Source organism: Lipotes vexillifer, unplaced genomic scaffold (genome assembly GCF_000442215.2).
Source record: "Lipotes vexillifer unplaced genomic scaffold, Lipotes_vexillifer_v1.1 scaffold29, whole genome shotgun sequence".
Taxonomy (NCBI): domain Eukaryota; kingdom Metazoa; phylum Chordata; class Mammalia; order Artiodactyla; family Lipotidae; genus Lipotes; species Lipotes vexillifer.
The window spans coordinates 527,835-542,824 of record NW_006776904.1 but is presented as its reverse complement, the minus strand read 5'-3'; the positions used below and the strand labels follow the sequence as shown (position 1 = coordinate 542,824).

At 43.2% G+C, this 14,990-nt stretch overlaps 1 protein-coding gene across 1 annotated transcript in view; it reads left to right on the top strand.

Annotated features, from left to right (window-relative positions):
• Positions 1–14,990, top strand: part of TTN (titin) — a 284,036-nt gene that overhangs the window by 256,705 nt on the left and 12,341 nt on the right. Inside the window, exons 316-336 of the mRNA XM_007450732.1 lie at positions 8–310; positions 401–706; positions 810–2,576; positions 2,898–3,191; positions 3,884–4,171; positions 4,289–4,588; positions 4,688–6,754; positions 6,856–7,158; positions 7,277–7,582; positions 7,677–7,967; positions 8,063–8,359; positions 8,489–8,794; positions 9,686–9,991; positions 10,077–10,358; positions 10,538–11,131; positions 11,253–11,540; positions 11,644–11,943; positions 12,422–12,724; positions 13,505–13,807; positions 13,909–14,493; positions 14,615–14,920. Coding sequence (XP_007450794.1) covers positions 8–310; positions 401–706; positions 810–2,576; positions 2,898–3,191; positions 3,884–4,171; positions 4,289–4,588; positions 4,688–6,754; positions 6,856–7,158; positions 7,277–7,582; positions 7,677–7,967; positions 8,063–8,359; positions 8,489–8,794; positions 9,686–9,991; positions 10,077–10,358; positions 10,538–11,131; positions 11,253–11,540; positions 11,644–11,943; positions 12,422–12,724; positions 13,505–13,807; positions 13,909–14,493; positions 14,615–14,920 — 10,095 coding nt within the window. The remainder of the gene's footprint in view (positions 1–7; positions 311–400; positions 707–809; positions 2,577–2,897; positions 3,192–3,883; positions 4,172–4,288; positions 4,589–4,687; positions 6,755–6,855; positions 7,159–7,276; positions 7,583–7,676; positions 7,968–8,062; positions 8,360–8,488; positions 8,795–9,685; positions 9,992–10,076; positions 10,359–10,537; positions 11,132–11,252; positions 11,541–11,643; positions 11,944–12,421; positions 12,725–13,504; positions 13,808–13,908; positions 14,494–14,614; positions 14,921–14,990) is intronic.

Genomic DNA, 14,990 nt, shown 5'->3' with positions numbered 1-14,990 from the left:
TAAACAGTCACACCTGGGCCTCCGAGCGTGCCAGAGGTGACAAAGATAACCAAGAATTCGATGACTGTTGTCTGGAACAGGCCAGTTGCAGATGGTGGTAGTGACATAAGCGGCTATTTCCTTGAGAAACGAGACAAGAAGAGTCTGGGATGGTTTAAAGTCCTAAAGGAGACGATCCGTGACACCAGACAGAAAGTGACAGGACTCACGGAACACAGTGACTATCAATACCGAGTTTGTGCTATAAATGCTGCTGGACAGGGTCCATTTTCTGAACCATCTGACTTCTACAAAGCTGCTGATCCTATTGGTAAGTGTGGTGTCTTCACCTATGTCTTCTTTCATGTCACCAAAACTGTACACGATTATGTAATTACGGTACTGTGATTGGCCATGCCAGATCCTCCAGGCCCACCGGCTAAGATAAGAATTGAAGATTCAACTAAATCATCCATCACTCTTGGCTGGAGTAAACCGGTCTACGACGGGGGCAGTGCTGTTACTGGATATGTTGTTGGCATGAGACAAGGAGAGGAAGAGGAATGGACTGTTGTCTCTACAAAAGGAGAGGTCAGAACTACAGAGTATGTGGTATCTAACCTGAAACCTGGAGTCAATTACTACTTCCAGGTATCCGCTGTAAACTGTGCCGGACAAGGGGAACCTATAGAAATGACTGAACCCGTACAGGCCAAAGATATACTTGGTACGTACCTACTGGTATGATTGTGTTTTTATTTTTTTAATAGAGGAAATCACTCATTTCCTTGCTTTAAAATTCATTGTATATGCCCATTTTACGTCTACAGAGGCACCAGAGATCGACCTAGATGTGGCTTTCAGGACCTCCATTATAGCTAAAGCCGGTGAAGACATACAAGTGTTTATTCCCTTCAAAGGCAGACCTCCACCTACTGTCACATGGAGAAAAGATGAGAAGAATCTTGGCAGTGACGCCAGATACAGCATTCAAAACACTGATTCATCTTCATTACTCACTATTCCTCAAGTCACTCGCAATGATACGGGCAAATATATTCTCACAATAGAAAATGGCGTTGGTCAGCCAACGTCTTCAACTGTGAGTGTTAAAGTACTTGATACACCAGCTGCCTGCCAGAAACTACAGATCAAACATGTTTCTCGAGGCACAGTCACATTGCTCTGGGAGTCTCCTCTCATTGACGGAGGATCTCCCATAATTAATTACATCATTGAGAAGAAAGATGCCACCAAGAGAACATGGTCTTCAGTGTCACACAAGTGTTCTAGCACGTCCTTTAAGGTAACAGATTTGTCAGAGAAAACTCCATTCTTCTTCAGAGTTCTTGCAGAAAATGAAATTGGAATCGGGGAAGCCTGTGAAACTACAAAGCCGGTGAAGGCTGCCGAAGTACCAGCTCCTATACGCGATCTCTCAGTGAAAGACTCAACAAAAACATCTGTTATCCTGAGCTGGACCAAGCCTGACTTTGATGGTGGTAGCGTCATCACAGATTATACTGTGGAAAGGAAAGGTGAAGGCGAACAAACATGGTCACATGCTGGCGTAAGTAAGACATGTGAAATTGAGGTTAGCCAACTCAAGGAACATTCAGTCCTGGAATTCAGAGTGTCTGCCAGAAATGAGAAAGGACTGAGTGATGGCGTCACTACTGGGCCAATTACAGTGAAAGAACTTGTAATTCCACCGCAAGTTGACCTGTCAGAAATCCCTGGGGCACAAGTCACTGTGAGAATTGGGCATAATGTGCACCTCGAGTTACCTTATAAAGGAAAACCCAAACCATCTATCAGTTGGCTGAAAGACAGTTTGCCGTTGAAAGAAAGCGAACGTGTTCGTTTGAGTAAAACTGAAAACAAACTTACTTTGAGTATTAAGAATGCAAAGAAGGAGAATGGAGGGAAATACACCATTATTCTCGATAACGCAGTTTGTCGAAACTCATTTCCCATTACAATCATCACACTCGGCCCACCATCAAAGCCCAAAGGGCCCATTCGATTTGATGAAATCAAGGCTGACAGTGTCATCATATCATGGGATGTGCCCGATGATGATGGAGGAGGAGAAATTACCTGTTACAGCATTGAGAAGCGAGAAGCTTCACAAACTAATTGGAAGATGGTGTGTTCCAGTGTTGCCCGGACAACGTTCAAAGTTCCTAATCTAGTCAAAGATGCTGAATACCAGTTTAGAGTTAGGGCAGAAAACAGATATGGAGTCAGCCAGCCACTTGACTCAAACATCATTGTGGCAAAACACCAGTTCAGGATTCCTGGCCCCCCAGGAAAGCCAGTTACATACAATGTGACTTCTGATGGCATGTCCCTAACTTGGGATGCTCCAGTTTATGATGGCGGTTCAGAAGTTACTGGATACCATGTTGAAAAGAAAGAAAGAAATAGCATCCTGTGGCAAAGAATTAACATATCACCAATATCTGGAAGAGAACATAGAGCTACTGGACTAATGGAAGGCCTGGATTACCAGTTCCGTGTATACGCTGAAAATTCTGCTGGCCTAAGCTCACCTAGTGACCCAAGCAAATTTACCTTAGCTGTTTCCCCAGTAGGTAAGTGACTGAGGATTATTCAAATATATTTAATTCCGCAACTGAATGTGTTAGTGACAACTCAAACACTGCTTTTCTTCCACGTATCACCTTCTCACATATTTCCTAGTCACTAGAGAGCTGGTCAAGTAAAGCAAGGGGGATGATTTTAAATCAGTCTAAAAGAGCAATTTAAAATTCTTTTTTTAAAGACTCTGATACAAAAAAAAATTGCAATTAATGGCTAAAATGAGTTTGGGGGATTTATTTATGTTCCTTCCACTGAAGATTAAGAGTTGATTACAGAAATAATGATGCCTTTAACTTGCATCTAACTTTTAGACCCACCTGGCACTCCTGACTACATTGATGTCACCCGGGAAACCATCACTCTGAAATGGAACCCACCACTGCGTGATGGAGGCAGTAAGATTGTGGCCTACAACATCGAGAAACGGCAAGGGAGCGATCACTGGACCAGATGCAACTTTAGTGATGTCAGCGAATGCCAGTACACGGCAACAGGACTTAGTCCTGGGGATCGATATGAGTTCAGAATACTTGCAAGAAACGCTGTTGGAACCATAAGCCCGCCCTCACAGTCTTCTGGCGTTATTATGACAAGGGACGAAAATGGTAAGCATTTACAACCAATTTCCAATGTAACTAAGAGCATTCACATTTTTAAATATATATATATATTTGGGGGGGGGGGCCTGGTCTATAAAAATGGGAAGAGAAACAACGTTTCATACAGATTACCAAAGGTTGTTAGGTGGATGAATTAGATTTTCTACCTTTCAGATGAAGAGAAGAAAAAAATGTAATTAGCATCAATTCTTTTTACCACGTCTATTATTTCATTTCCATATAAATAGCATGCAAGTGGGAATGAGTTTTTAGCTTTTATAATAAATGAAGAAAAAAAGGTCCCAAGAATAACTGTCCCTCTCAACTGAAGTTACTAAAACACAACACAGGTCCAACAGCACAATTATCACCTTGCCTGAATGCAGCTGATGGCCCGGCACAGGAACTTGTTTGAATATGCAGCAGTATCAGGAAGTAAATGATCCGTAAATGTTTCATTTCTCTTTTTACAAATGGAAATGCAAGATTAATAACATGACAGATATAACAAAGGCGATAACCTAATAATATGCAAATGTTTAACCTCATAGTCTAAATTCTCAACTATCAATCCTTTCAAAATAGCCTTTGGTATAAGCATTACCCTTTCAGGCTTTATGATATGGTGCTAATTGAAAACATGCTTATTTAAGTCTTTATTAAGCCAAACTAATGCATATTGTCTCTTTCTTTTATAGTTGCACCAATTGTAGAGTTTGGCCCTGAGTACTTTGATGGTGTCACTATTAAGTCTGGAGAGAGCCTTAGAATTAAAGCTTTGGTGCAAGGACGACCAGTACCTCGAGTAACTTGGTTCAAAGATGGAGAAGAAATTGAGAAGAGGATGAATATGGAAATAACCGATGTCCTTGGATCCACCAGCCTCTTTGTTAGAGATGCTACTCGGGACCATCGTGGTGTTTACAGAGTGGAAGCCAAAAATGCATCTGGCTCCACAAAAGCAGAAATTACAGTGAAAGTACAAGGTACTCCTAAAATAGCTTCTTAATCTTACAATGTACAGGACTTGGATTAAAGACATGCCTGATTGCATTTTAATGGACAAGGAGAAAGAAACTAACTCTGGAACCTTTTTCTTATAGATACACCAGGAAAACCAGTTGGGCCAATAAGATTCACCAGTATAACTGGCGAGAAGATGACCTTGTGGTGGGATGCTCCACTCAATGACGGCTGTGCTCCCGTATCACACTACATCATTGAAAAAAGGGAAACCAGCAGACTTGCTTGGGCGCTAATTGAAGATAATTGTGAAGCCCTCAGCTATACCGCCACTAAACTAATAACTGGCAATGAATACCAATTCCGTATTTCTGCAGTCAACAAGTTTGGTGTTGGCAGGCCACTGGATTCTGACCCGGTGGTTGCTCAAATACAGTACAGTAAGTGACCATTTTTACTAAGTGGTACTATGTCATAAGGTTAACTTCCAAGCAGATGTGTCTAATTGGTTTCTTTCTTTCTTTGTTTTCATTTTACAGCTACTCCCGATTCCCCTGGCACTCCAGAACCTAGTAATGTAACAGGCAATAGCATTACCCTGACATGGGCAAGGCCAGAATCAGATGGTGGCAGTGAAATTCAACAGTACATCCTTGAAAGGAGAGAAAAGAAAAGCACACGATGGGTGAAAGTGATCAGCAAACGACCAATCTCTGAGACAAGATTCAAAGTCACCGGTCTGACAGAGGGCAATGAGTATGAATTCCATGTCATGGCTGAAAATGCTGCAGGAGTAGGACCTGCAAGTGGTATCTCAAGACTAATCAAATGTAGAGAGCCAGTCAACCCACCAAGTGCTCCCACTGTGGTCAAAGTGACAGACACATCAAAGACAACTGTGAGCTTAGAATGGTCTAAGCCAGTGTTTGACGGAGGGATGGAGATAATTGGGTATATTATTGAAATGTGCAAAGCTGACTTAGGAGACTGGCACAAGGTGAATGCAGAAGGATGTGTGAAAACAAGATATACGGTTACTGACCTACTAGCAGGTGCAGAATACAAATTCCGGGTTAGTGCTGTCAATGGTGCTGGAAAAGGAGACAGCTGTGAAGTGACCGGCACCATTAAAGCAGTTGACCGATTATCAGCTCCTGAGTTAGACATCGATGCCAACTTCAAGCAGACTCATATTGTGAGAGCTGGGGCCAGTATTCGCCTCTTCATTGCCTATCAGGGTAGACCGACTCCGACAGCTGTGTGGAGCAAACCTGACTCTAACCTTAGCATTCGGGCTGATATCCATACAACAGACTCCTTCAGCACCCTCACCGTGGAAAACTGCAACCGAAACGACGCAGGGAAATATACCCTTACTGTGGAAAACAACAGCGGTAGTAAGTCAATCACATTCACCGTAAAGGTGCTAGACTCTCCAGGCCCACCTGGCCCAATTACCTTCAAGGATGTGACCCGGGGATCTGTTACATTGATGTGGGATGCCCCTCTCCTTGATGGGGGTGCCCGAATCCATCACTACGTGGTAGAGAAACGAGAAGCCAGTCGCCGTAGTTGGCAGGTAGTCAGTGAAAAATGCACTCGACAGATCCTCAAGGTCAACGACCTGGTAGAAGGCATTCCATACTATTTCCGTGTTTCTGCAGAAAATGAGTATGGTGTTGGTGAACCCTATGAAATGCCAGAACCAATGGTAGCCACAGAACAGCCTGCTCCACCAAAGAGACTTGATGTCATTGACACAAGCAAATCCTCTGTGGTCTTAGCTTGGCTTAAACCTGACCATGATGGAGGCAGCCGAATCTCTGGCTACCTGCTCGAAATGAGACAAAACGGATCTGACTTCTGGGTTGAAGCTGGTCACACCAAACAGCTGACTTTCACGGTGGAGCACCTCACTGAGAACACTGAATATGAATTCCGCGTGAAGGCCAAGAATGATGCTGGCTACAGTGAACCCAGGGAAGCCTTCTCTTCTGTCATCATCAAGGAGCCTCAAATTGAGCCCACAGCTGATCTCACTGGAATTACCAATCAGCTCATAACTTGCAAAGCAGGCAGCACATTTACCATTGACGTGCCAATCAGTGGTCGTCCCGCCCCCAAAGTAACATGGAAGCTTGAAGAAATGAGACTTAAGGAGACAGATCGAGTGAGTATCACAACAACAAAAGACAGAACCACCCTGTCTGTAAAGGACAGCATGAGAGGTGACTCTGGAAGGTACTTCCTGACCCTGGAAAATACAGCTGGTGTTAAAACATTTACCATCACAGTTGTGGTCATTGGAAGGCCAGGTCCAGTAACTGGCCCCATTGAAGTCTCATCTGTCTCAGCTGAATCATGCATCCTGTCATGGGCTGAACCTAAAGATGATGGAGGCACCGATATTACTAATTACATAGTTGAAAAGCGTGAGTCAGGTACAACAGCTTGGCAGCTTGTCAATTCCAGCGTCAAGCGCACTCAGATTAAAGTCACTCATCTCACAAAATACATGGAATATTCTTTCCGTGTCAGTTCAGAGAACAGATTTGGTGTCAGCAAGCCTCTGGAATCAGCACCAATCGTTGCTGAGCATCCATTTGGTAAGAAAATTAAAAATCGTATTTCCAAGTCTCTATCATTAAATACTTCCCCTGAATTTTATAAAACTGTATTCATATTTGATACCTTTGCTTATATTTAGTCCCACCAAGTGCACCTACCAGACCTGAGGTCTACCATGTGTCTGCCAATGCCATGTCTATTCGCTGGGAAGAACCCTATCATGATGGTGGCAGTAAAGTCATCGGCTACTGGGTTGAGAAGAAAGAACGTAACACCATTCTTTGGGTGAAAGAAAACAAACTGCCATGCTTAGAGTGCAACTACAAAGTGACCGGTTTGGTAGAAGGACTGGAATATCAGTTCAGAACGTATGCACTCAATGCCGCAGGCATTAGCAAAGCCAGTGAAGCATCAAGACCTATGATGGCTCAAAACCCAGTTGGTAGGTATCAGAATTTAAGGGTACATTTGTTTATCACCATCATCACCATCATCATCATCATTATTGGTACTAGCAAAATTCAGAGTTGCATTTAACCTTATTTTTGCATCCCTTCCAGATGCACCAGGAAGACCAGAGGTGACAGATGTCACCAGATCAACGGTGTCACTGATTTGGCCTGCCCCAGCGTATGATGGAGGCAGCAAGGTTGTAGGCTACATCATAGAGCGTAAGCCAGTCAGTGAAGTTGGAGATGGCCGCTGGCTCAAGTGCAACTACACCATTGTATCTGACAATTTCTTCACCATTACTGCTCTCAGTGAAGGAGACACTTATGAATTCCGTGTGTTGGCCAAGAATGCAGCAGGCGTAATTAGCAAAGGATCAGAATCTACAGGCCCCATCACTTGCCGAGATGAATACGGTAAAGAATAGTCAATGCTCTCCTTTTAAATTATCACAGTTTCTATAACAATAAACTATCATATATTCATTCACATCTATTTTGCCTATGACAGCTCCACCCAAAGCCGAACTCGATGCCAGATTACAGGGTGATCTGGTTACCATCAGAGCAGGCTCGGATCTTGTTCTCGATGCTGCAGTTGGTGGCAAACCTGAACCCAAAATTATATGGACCAAAGGGGACAGGGAACTAGATCTCTGTGAAAAAGTCTCTCTGCAGTACACTGGCAAACGAGCAACTGCTGTGATCAAGTTCTGTGACAGAAGTGACAGTGGAAGATACACTTTAACAGTGAAGAATGCCAGTGGGACCAAGGCCGTGTCTGTCGTGGTCAAAGTTCTCGGTAAGTACATCAAATGATCTTTGGTTTTCATAGCTTTCTCAAGCGTGGGCAGAAAGAAACACCTTCCTCATTGCTCGTCCTTACATCTGTTTCAGATTCCCCGGGCCCATGTGGAAAGCTCACCGTCAGCAGAATAACAGAGGAGAAGTGCACTTTAGCCTGGAGCCTTCCTCAGGAAGATGGAGGTGCAGAAATAACTCACTACATCGTGGAAAGACGCGAGACTAGCAGACTCAACTGGGTGACTGTGGAAGGCGAATGCCCAACCCTATCCTATGTGGTTACCAGACTCATCAAGAACAACGAATACATATTCCGAGTGCGGGCAGTAAACAAATATGGCCCTGGTGTGCCTGTTGAATCAGAGCCCATTGTCGCCAGAAACTCCTTCAGTGAGTATTAACACTCAAACAGTTCAGCAGTTGAAATGTAATGGGATCAGGGAGAAGGGAGGACAGTCATAGCAATAGTGATTTTGTGCGATTCTGATCATCCTTTTATTTTCATAAAAATATACATAGCTATTCCATCACAACCTGGCATACCTGAAGAGGTTGGGGCTGGCAAAGAGCATATCATCATTCAGTGGACAAAACCTGAATCTGACGGTGGCAACGAGATCAGCAACTATCTAGTAGACAAACGTGAGAAGAAGAGCTTGCGCTGGACACGTGTGAACAAAGACCATGTGGTGTATGATACCAGGCTGAAGGTGACTGGCCTGATGGAAGGTTGTGATTACCAGTTCCGGGTGACCGCAGTAAATGCTGCTGGTAACAGCGAACCCAGCGAAGCTTCCAACTTTATCTCTTGCAGAGAACCATCATGTGAGTTCCAAGAATCATACATAACCCTAATGCCCATCAAAACCACAGTACGAATAATTTTCCAACATGCCATTTCAATAACTTGTAGAATTTGTGAATGGTCTAGAAAGTCATATGCTTATTAGAAGGATCTTAAATACAGCCTAAGACAGAAAACATTTCAACTACTACTTCTGTCAATAAGTTAGCAGTTACATTGCTAAAAACTGTTGCAGTATTTTCCAATCTGTGAAAAAAATAAACTATTCAACTACCAATATGAAAGGGATGTATTTTGCAAATCTTCCTAAGAATGGAGAGAATATTGTTGTAATGATGATAACTACTGAAAAGAAGAAAAGACAACATCTCTTTTAAGAGGCTTAGCAGAGCATAAAGCTTCTTGGATTTTAGTAAGCACCTAACAAAATAATTGTCACAAAAGCTTCAGAAATAAGTGGCAAATCCTTGTACAAAGTTTAAGCCGAAGAACTAAAAGCAATAAATCACTTGGATTGAATCTAGGAAGTAGAAGAAACTTACTCCTGTACTTATTAGCAATGTAGAGGTGACAAGTGATATTAACCCTGTTGAAAGCTGAGCAGCTAAAGAAAAGTCCCTGAGAATGGGTACTGTTAGCAATGAGCTTAGCAGGACACAGCATAGCTAGCCAAAGTGGCCAGAAAGAAACATCTACCTTTCTAAAGAAGTTTAACTCTTAAAACAATAATAATAGTAATAATAGAGCATACAGTGCTATCCTGCAACATCAGAAGAGCCTAGTTACAAAGAGTATCTTGGTGAGTGTGGACAAAGAACAGTAATGCCTCAGTGAGTCTTGAAAACCAAAAATACAAATCTCAAGCTTCCTTATTTGTGTAATACCTGCATCCTTATTTTAAAATTTCATAGATACCCCTGGACCACCTTCTGCTCCGAGAGTTGTAGATACCACCAAACACAGCATTAGTTTAGCCTGGACCAAGCCCATGTATGACGGTGGCACTGACATCACAGGATATGTTCTTGAAATGCAAGAGAAGGACACTGACCAGTGGTACCGAGTGCATACCAACACCACAATAAGAAATAATGAATTCACTGTGACAGACCTTAAAATGGGCCAGAAATACTCCTTCAGAGTTGCTGCTGTGAACGTGAAGGGCATGAGTGAATACAGCGAGTCAACTGCTGAAATTGAGCCCACGGAAAGACTAGGTATTTATAATATAAGGTTTTAGGTGAATTATTTTCTCATCACACCTGTTCATGAACTAATTAAGTTTTGACATTTACTTTCCAGAAATACCAGATCTTGAGCTTGCAGATGATTTAAAGAAGATTGTCACCATCAGAGCTGGGGCCTCGTTGCGGCTGATGGTGTCTGTATCTGGAAGACCACCACCCGTCATCACATGGAGCAAGAAGGGCATTGACCTTGCAAGCCGGGCGATCATTGACAACACTGAGAGTTACTCTTTACTTATTGTGGACAAAGTTAACCGGTATGACGCTGGAAAATACACCATTGAAGCTGAAAACCAATCTGGCAAGAAATCAGCAACTGTCCTTGTTAAAGTATATGGTAAGTATTTGTCTTAAAATCAGCTATGCTGTGAGTAGATTCGTTAAAAAGATACACCTTGACCTCTGATTATCACCTCTGTAAAAGGAACTATGTTGAGTATATTTTCCTGCCCCCCAAAAAATCTATCAACCAATCAGGCAAACAGGAAGTATGGATCTTTCATTCTCTTGTTTTAGATACTCCTGGTCCCTGTCCTTCAGTGAAAGTTAAGGAAGTATCAAGAGATTCTGTGACCATTACTTGGGAAGTTCCCACAATTGATGGTGGAGCTCCTGTCAACAATTACATTATTGAGAAGCGTGAAGCTGCCATGAGAGCATTCAAAACAGTAACTACCAAATGCAGCAAGACGCTCTACAGAATTTCTGGACTTATAGAAGGAACCATGTACTATTTCAGAGTGCTGCCAGAAAATATTTATGGCATTGGAGAACCTTGTGAAACATCTGATGCAGTTCTGGTCTCAGAAGTACCTTTGGTGCCTGTGAAGCTAGAAGTTGTCGATGTCACCAAATCAACTGTTACCCTTGCCTGGGAAAAACCACTCTACGATGGTGGTAGCCGGCTCACTGGCTATGTTCTTGAGGCCTGCAAAGCTGGCACTGAGAGATGGATGAAGGTTGTCACCTTAAAACCCACAGTCCTAGAGCACACTGTTATTTCCTTAAATGAAGGTGAACAGTACTTATTTAGAGTAAGGGCACAAAATGAGAAAGGTGTGTCAGAACCAAGAGAGATCATCACAGCCGTGACTGTACAAGACCTCAGAGGTATGTACCAAATCACCAAACTAACAATAATAGTAAAGGAAAATGAAGGAAACATTCAGAATTCATGACACTTTGTCATTAGAAATAATACTTATGAATAAATGCCTACTTTTTCTCATAGTGTTGCCAGCAATCGATCTTTCTACAATGCCTCAAAAGACCATCCACGTCCCAGCCGGCAGACCAGTAGAGCTGGTGATACCAATTGCTGGTCGCCCACCTCCTGCTGCTTCCTGGTTCTTTGCTGGCTCTAAACTAAGAGAATCAGAGCGTGTCACAGTTGAAACTCATACTAAGGTGGCTAAATTAACCATTCGTGAAACCACTATCAGAGATACTGGAGACTATACACTTGAACTGAAGAATGCAACCGGAACTACTTCAGAGACCATTAAAGTTATCATTCTCGGTAAGGAGGAGAGACCAAGACACAAGCAAGCTGTTGTTGTTCAGTCACCCAATTTTGATTTGAAGTGAAAATTAACCTCCGGGATTTCTTTCTTTTTTCATAGACAAGCCTGGTCCACCGACTGGGCCTGTCAAGATTGAAGAAATTGATGCTACTTCAGTGACCATTTCCTGGGGACCGCCTGAACTGGATGGTGGTGCTCCACTGAGTGGCTACGTGGTAGAACAACGTGATGCCCATCGTCCAGGGTGGCTGCCAGTGTCTGAATCAGTGACTAGACCAACATTTAAGTTTACCAGACTCACTGAAGGAAACGAGTATGTGTTCCGTATCGCTGCAACAAACCGCTTCGGGATCGGCTCGTACTTGCAATCTGAGGTCATAGAATGTCGCAGCCGCATCAGTAAGTCCTGGACGCGCCCCCCACCACTCTTCCCACCTCTGATTCTAAATATTAACAAGAAGGAATTTTTTCTTAATATACCCTTATGTAAGTAAAAATAGGTCACAAAGTTAATCCCAGGGTCCTTCCAAGGTTTCTAAACCTCCTTTTCTTGGAAGTTTTCAACATGGTTGGGGTTTTTTTTAATGGAAGAAAGAGAGGAGGAGGGAGTTAGGGAAGGATGGATGGAAGGAAAGAGGGGAGGGAGGACTGGCTGTTACAGTGAGAAACAATACAGAATACATGCTTAATAAATGTTTATAAAATTGAAGAAAATGAGGAACAGCAAGAAAAGTACAAAAATGAAAACACGAGAAAAACAGTTGCAAGAGTCTTATATGTACCATTTTAAGATGGTATATACAAGACACACTTATACAAATGTCTGAGTCTTCAATTTATTCATGGTGCCATGTTGTGTTTACCTGTCTTGCTGCAGATATTCCTGGACCTCCAGAAACATTACAGATATTTGATGTCTCACGTGAGGGCATGACACTTACTTGGTACCCACCAGAAGATGATGGTGGCTCCCAAGTGACTGGATATATTGTGGAGCGCAAAGAAGTGAGAGCAGATCGATGGGTCCGTGTAAATAAAGTACCAGTGACGATGACACGGTACCGTTCCACTGGCCTTACTGAAGGCTTAGAATATGAACACCGTGTCACAGCCATTAACGTGAGAGGAACTGGAAAACCAAGCCGTCCTTCCAAACCCACCATTGCCATGGATCCAATTGGTAAATACCTTTTGTATAAGTTTTGTTTTGTTTTTTTCAGTACGCGGGCCTCTCACTGCTGTGGCCTCTCCCGTTGCGGAGCACAGGCTCTGGACATGCAGGCCCAGCGGCCACGGCCCGCGGGCCCAGCCGCTCCGCAGCATGTGGGATCCTCCCGGACCGGGGCACGAACCCGTGTCCCCTGCATCGGCAGGCAGACTCTCAACTACTGCACCACCAGGGAAGCCCCTTGTATAAGTTTACTGAGGTATAATTTAATGTGGTAACAGTCACCCTTCTGAAATATAGAATTCTATAAGTTTTGTATAACCACCACCACAATCAAAATATAGAATATTTCCAACAGCTCAAAAAGTTCAGTTGTGTCCTCTGTCATCAATCCCCTCCCCACTCCAACCCCGGGCAACTTTGGGCAAATCACTTTTTATATTCTTCTCTTGAGTCTATTTCTCCCTCTTTAAAATGGAACTCACGATACACACCCTATATCACAGTTAAAATTGTAAGGCAAGTTAATATTTCTGGAAGCACTTTAAAAACTGATGGTAAATGTAAGACAGTATTAGTGATTATAAACAAAGCACAAATAAGACAAAGGAAAAACCAAGAGCTTTAAGTAATGTTAACCGGTTAAAATGAATTAAACATTTACAAAATGAAAAATATTCTACTGTTATAGTTCATGTTTCCACAACTCACTGAAATTTTTAGGTGGCACATTTGATTTTCAACTTTGCAGAAACTTTAACAAGTATGTTTTTGTCTTATTCTTATTCCCAGCTCCTCCAGGAAAGCCACAAAACCCAAGAGTTACTGATACAACAAGGACATCAGTCTCCCTGGCCTGGAGTGTTCCAGAAGATGAAGGAGGATCTAAAGTCACAGGCTACTTGATCGAAATGCAAAAAGTTGATCAATATGAATGGACCAAATGCAACACCACCCCAACCAAGATTCGGGAGTATACTCTCACACACCTACCTCAGGGCGCTGAATACAGATTCCGTGTCCTAGCTTGTAATGCTGGTGGACCTGGGGAGCCCGCTGAGGTACCAGGAACAGTCAAAGTCACGGAAATGCTTGGTAAGACATATGATCATTTACTTTCTGCTGTAATTGCCTTAAGACTTATTTCCTACACCCGCCTCCCAAAATGCTAATTGTAACCCTACCTTTCTTCCCAGAATATCCTGACTATGAACTTGATGAAAGATACCAGGAAGGTATCTTTGTAAGACAAGGTGGGGTCATCAGACTTACCATACCAATCAAAGGAAAACCATTCCCAATATGTAAATGGACCAAGGAAGGCCAAGATATTAGTAAGCGTGCCATGATTGCAACCTCTGAAACTCACACTGAGCTTGTAATCAAAGAAGCAGACAGGGATGATTCTGGCACTTACGACCTGGTTCTGGAAAACAAATGTGGCAAGAAGGCTGTCTACATCAAGGTCAGGGTGATAGGAAGTCCCAACACTCCAGAAGGACCACTTGAATATGACGACATACAAGCTCGCTCTGTAAGGGTCAGTTGGAGACCCCCTGCCGATGATGGTGGTGCTGACATCTTAGGCTACATCCTCGAGAGACGAGAAGTGCCTAAAGCCGCCTGGTACACCATCGACTCCAGAGTCCGAGGTACATCTCTGGTCGTAAAAGGCCTCAAAGAAAATGTGGAGTACCATTTCCGTGTTTCAGCAGAAAACCAGTTTGGAATCAGCAAACCCTTGAAATCTGAGGAACCAGTCATACCAAAAACACCACTGAGTAAGTGCTCTTCCAACCATAACACTGTAAAAATCCTCTCAGTGCTCTTTTGTTTCGAAAGGAAAGCCACCAAGAGTTGGGACTGCACTCTAACACATGTGTTTTCCACTTACATTCCTAGACCCTCCCGAGCCTCCAAGCAATCCCCCAGAAGTACTAGATGTGACCAAGAGTTCTGTCAGCCTGTCCTGGTCCCGGCCCAGAGACGATGGTGGTTCTCGGGTCACAGGCTACTACATTGAACGCAAGGAGACATCAACTGACAAGTGGGTCAGACACAACAAGACTCAGATCACCACCACAATGTACACCATCACCGGGCTTGTTCCCGACGCGGAATATCAGTTCCGCATCATCGCACAGAACGACGTTGGCCTAAGCGAGACCAGCCCTGCTTCTGAACCAGTTGTTTGCAAAGATCCATTTGGTAAGGAAAGACAAAGGGGTTGGGTTAGAATCAGAGAGGGAAACCACCTTTGCTGTTTTTCTTTTATTTC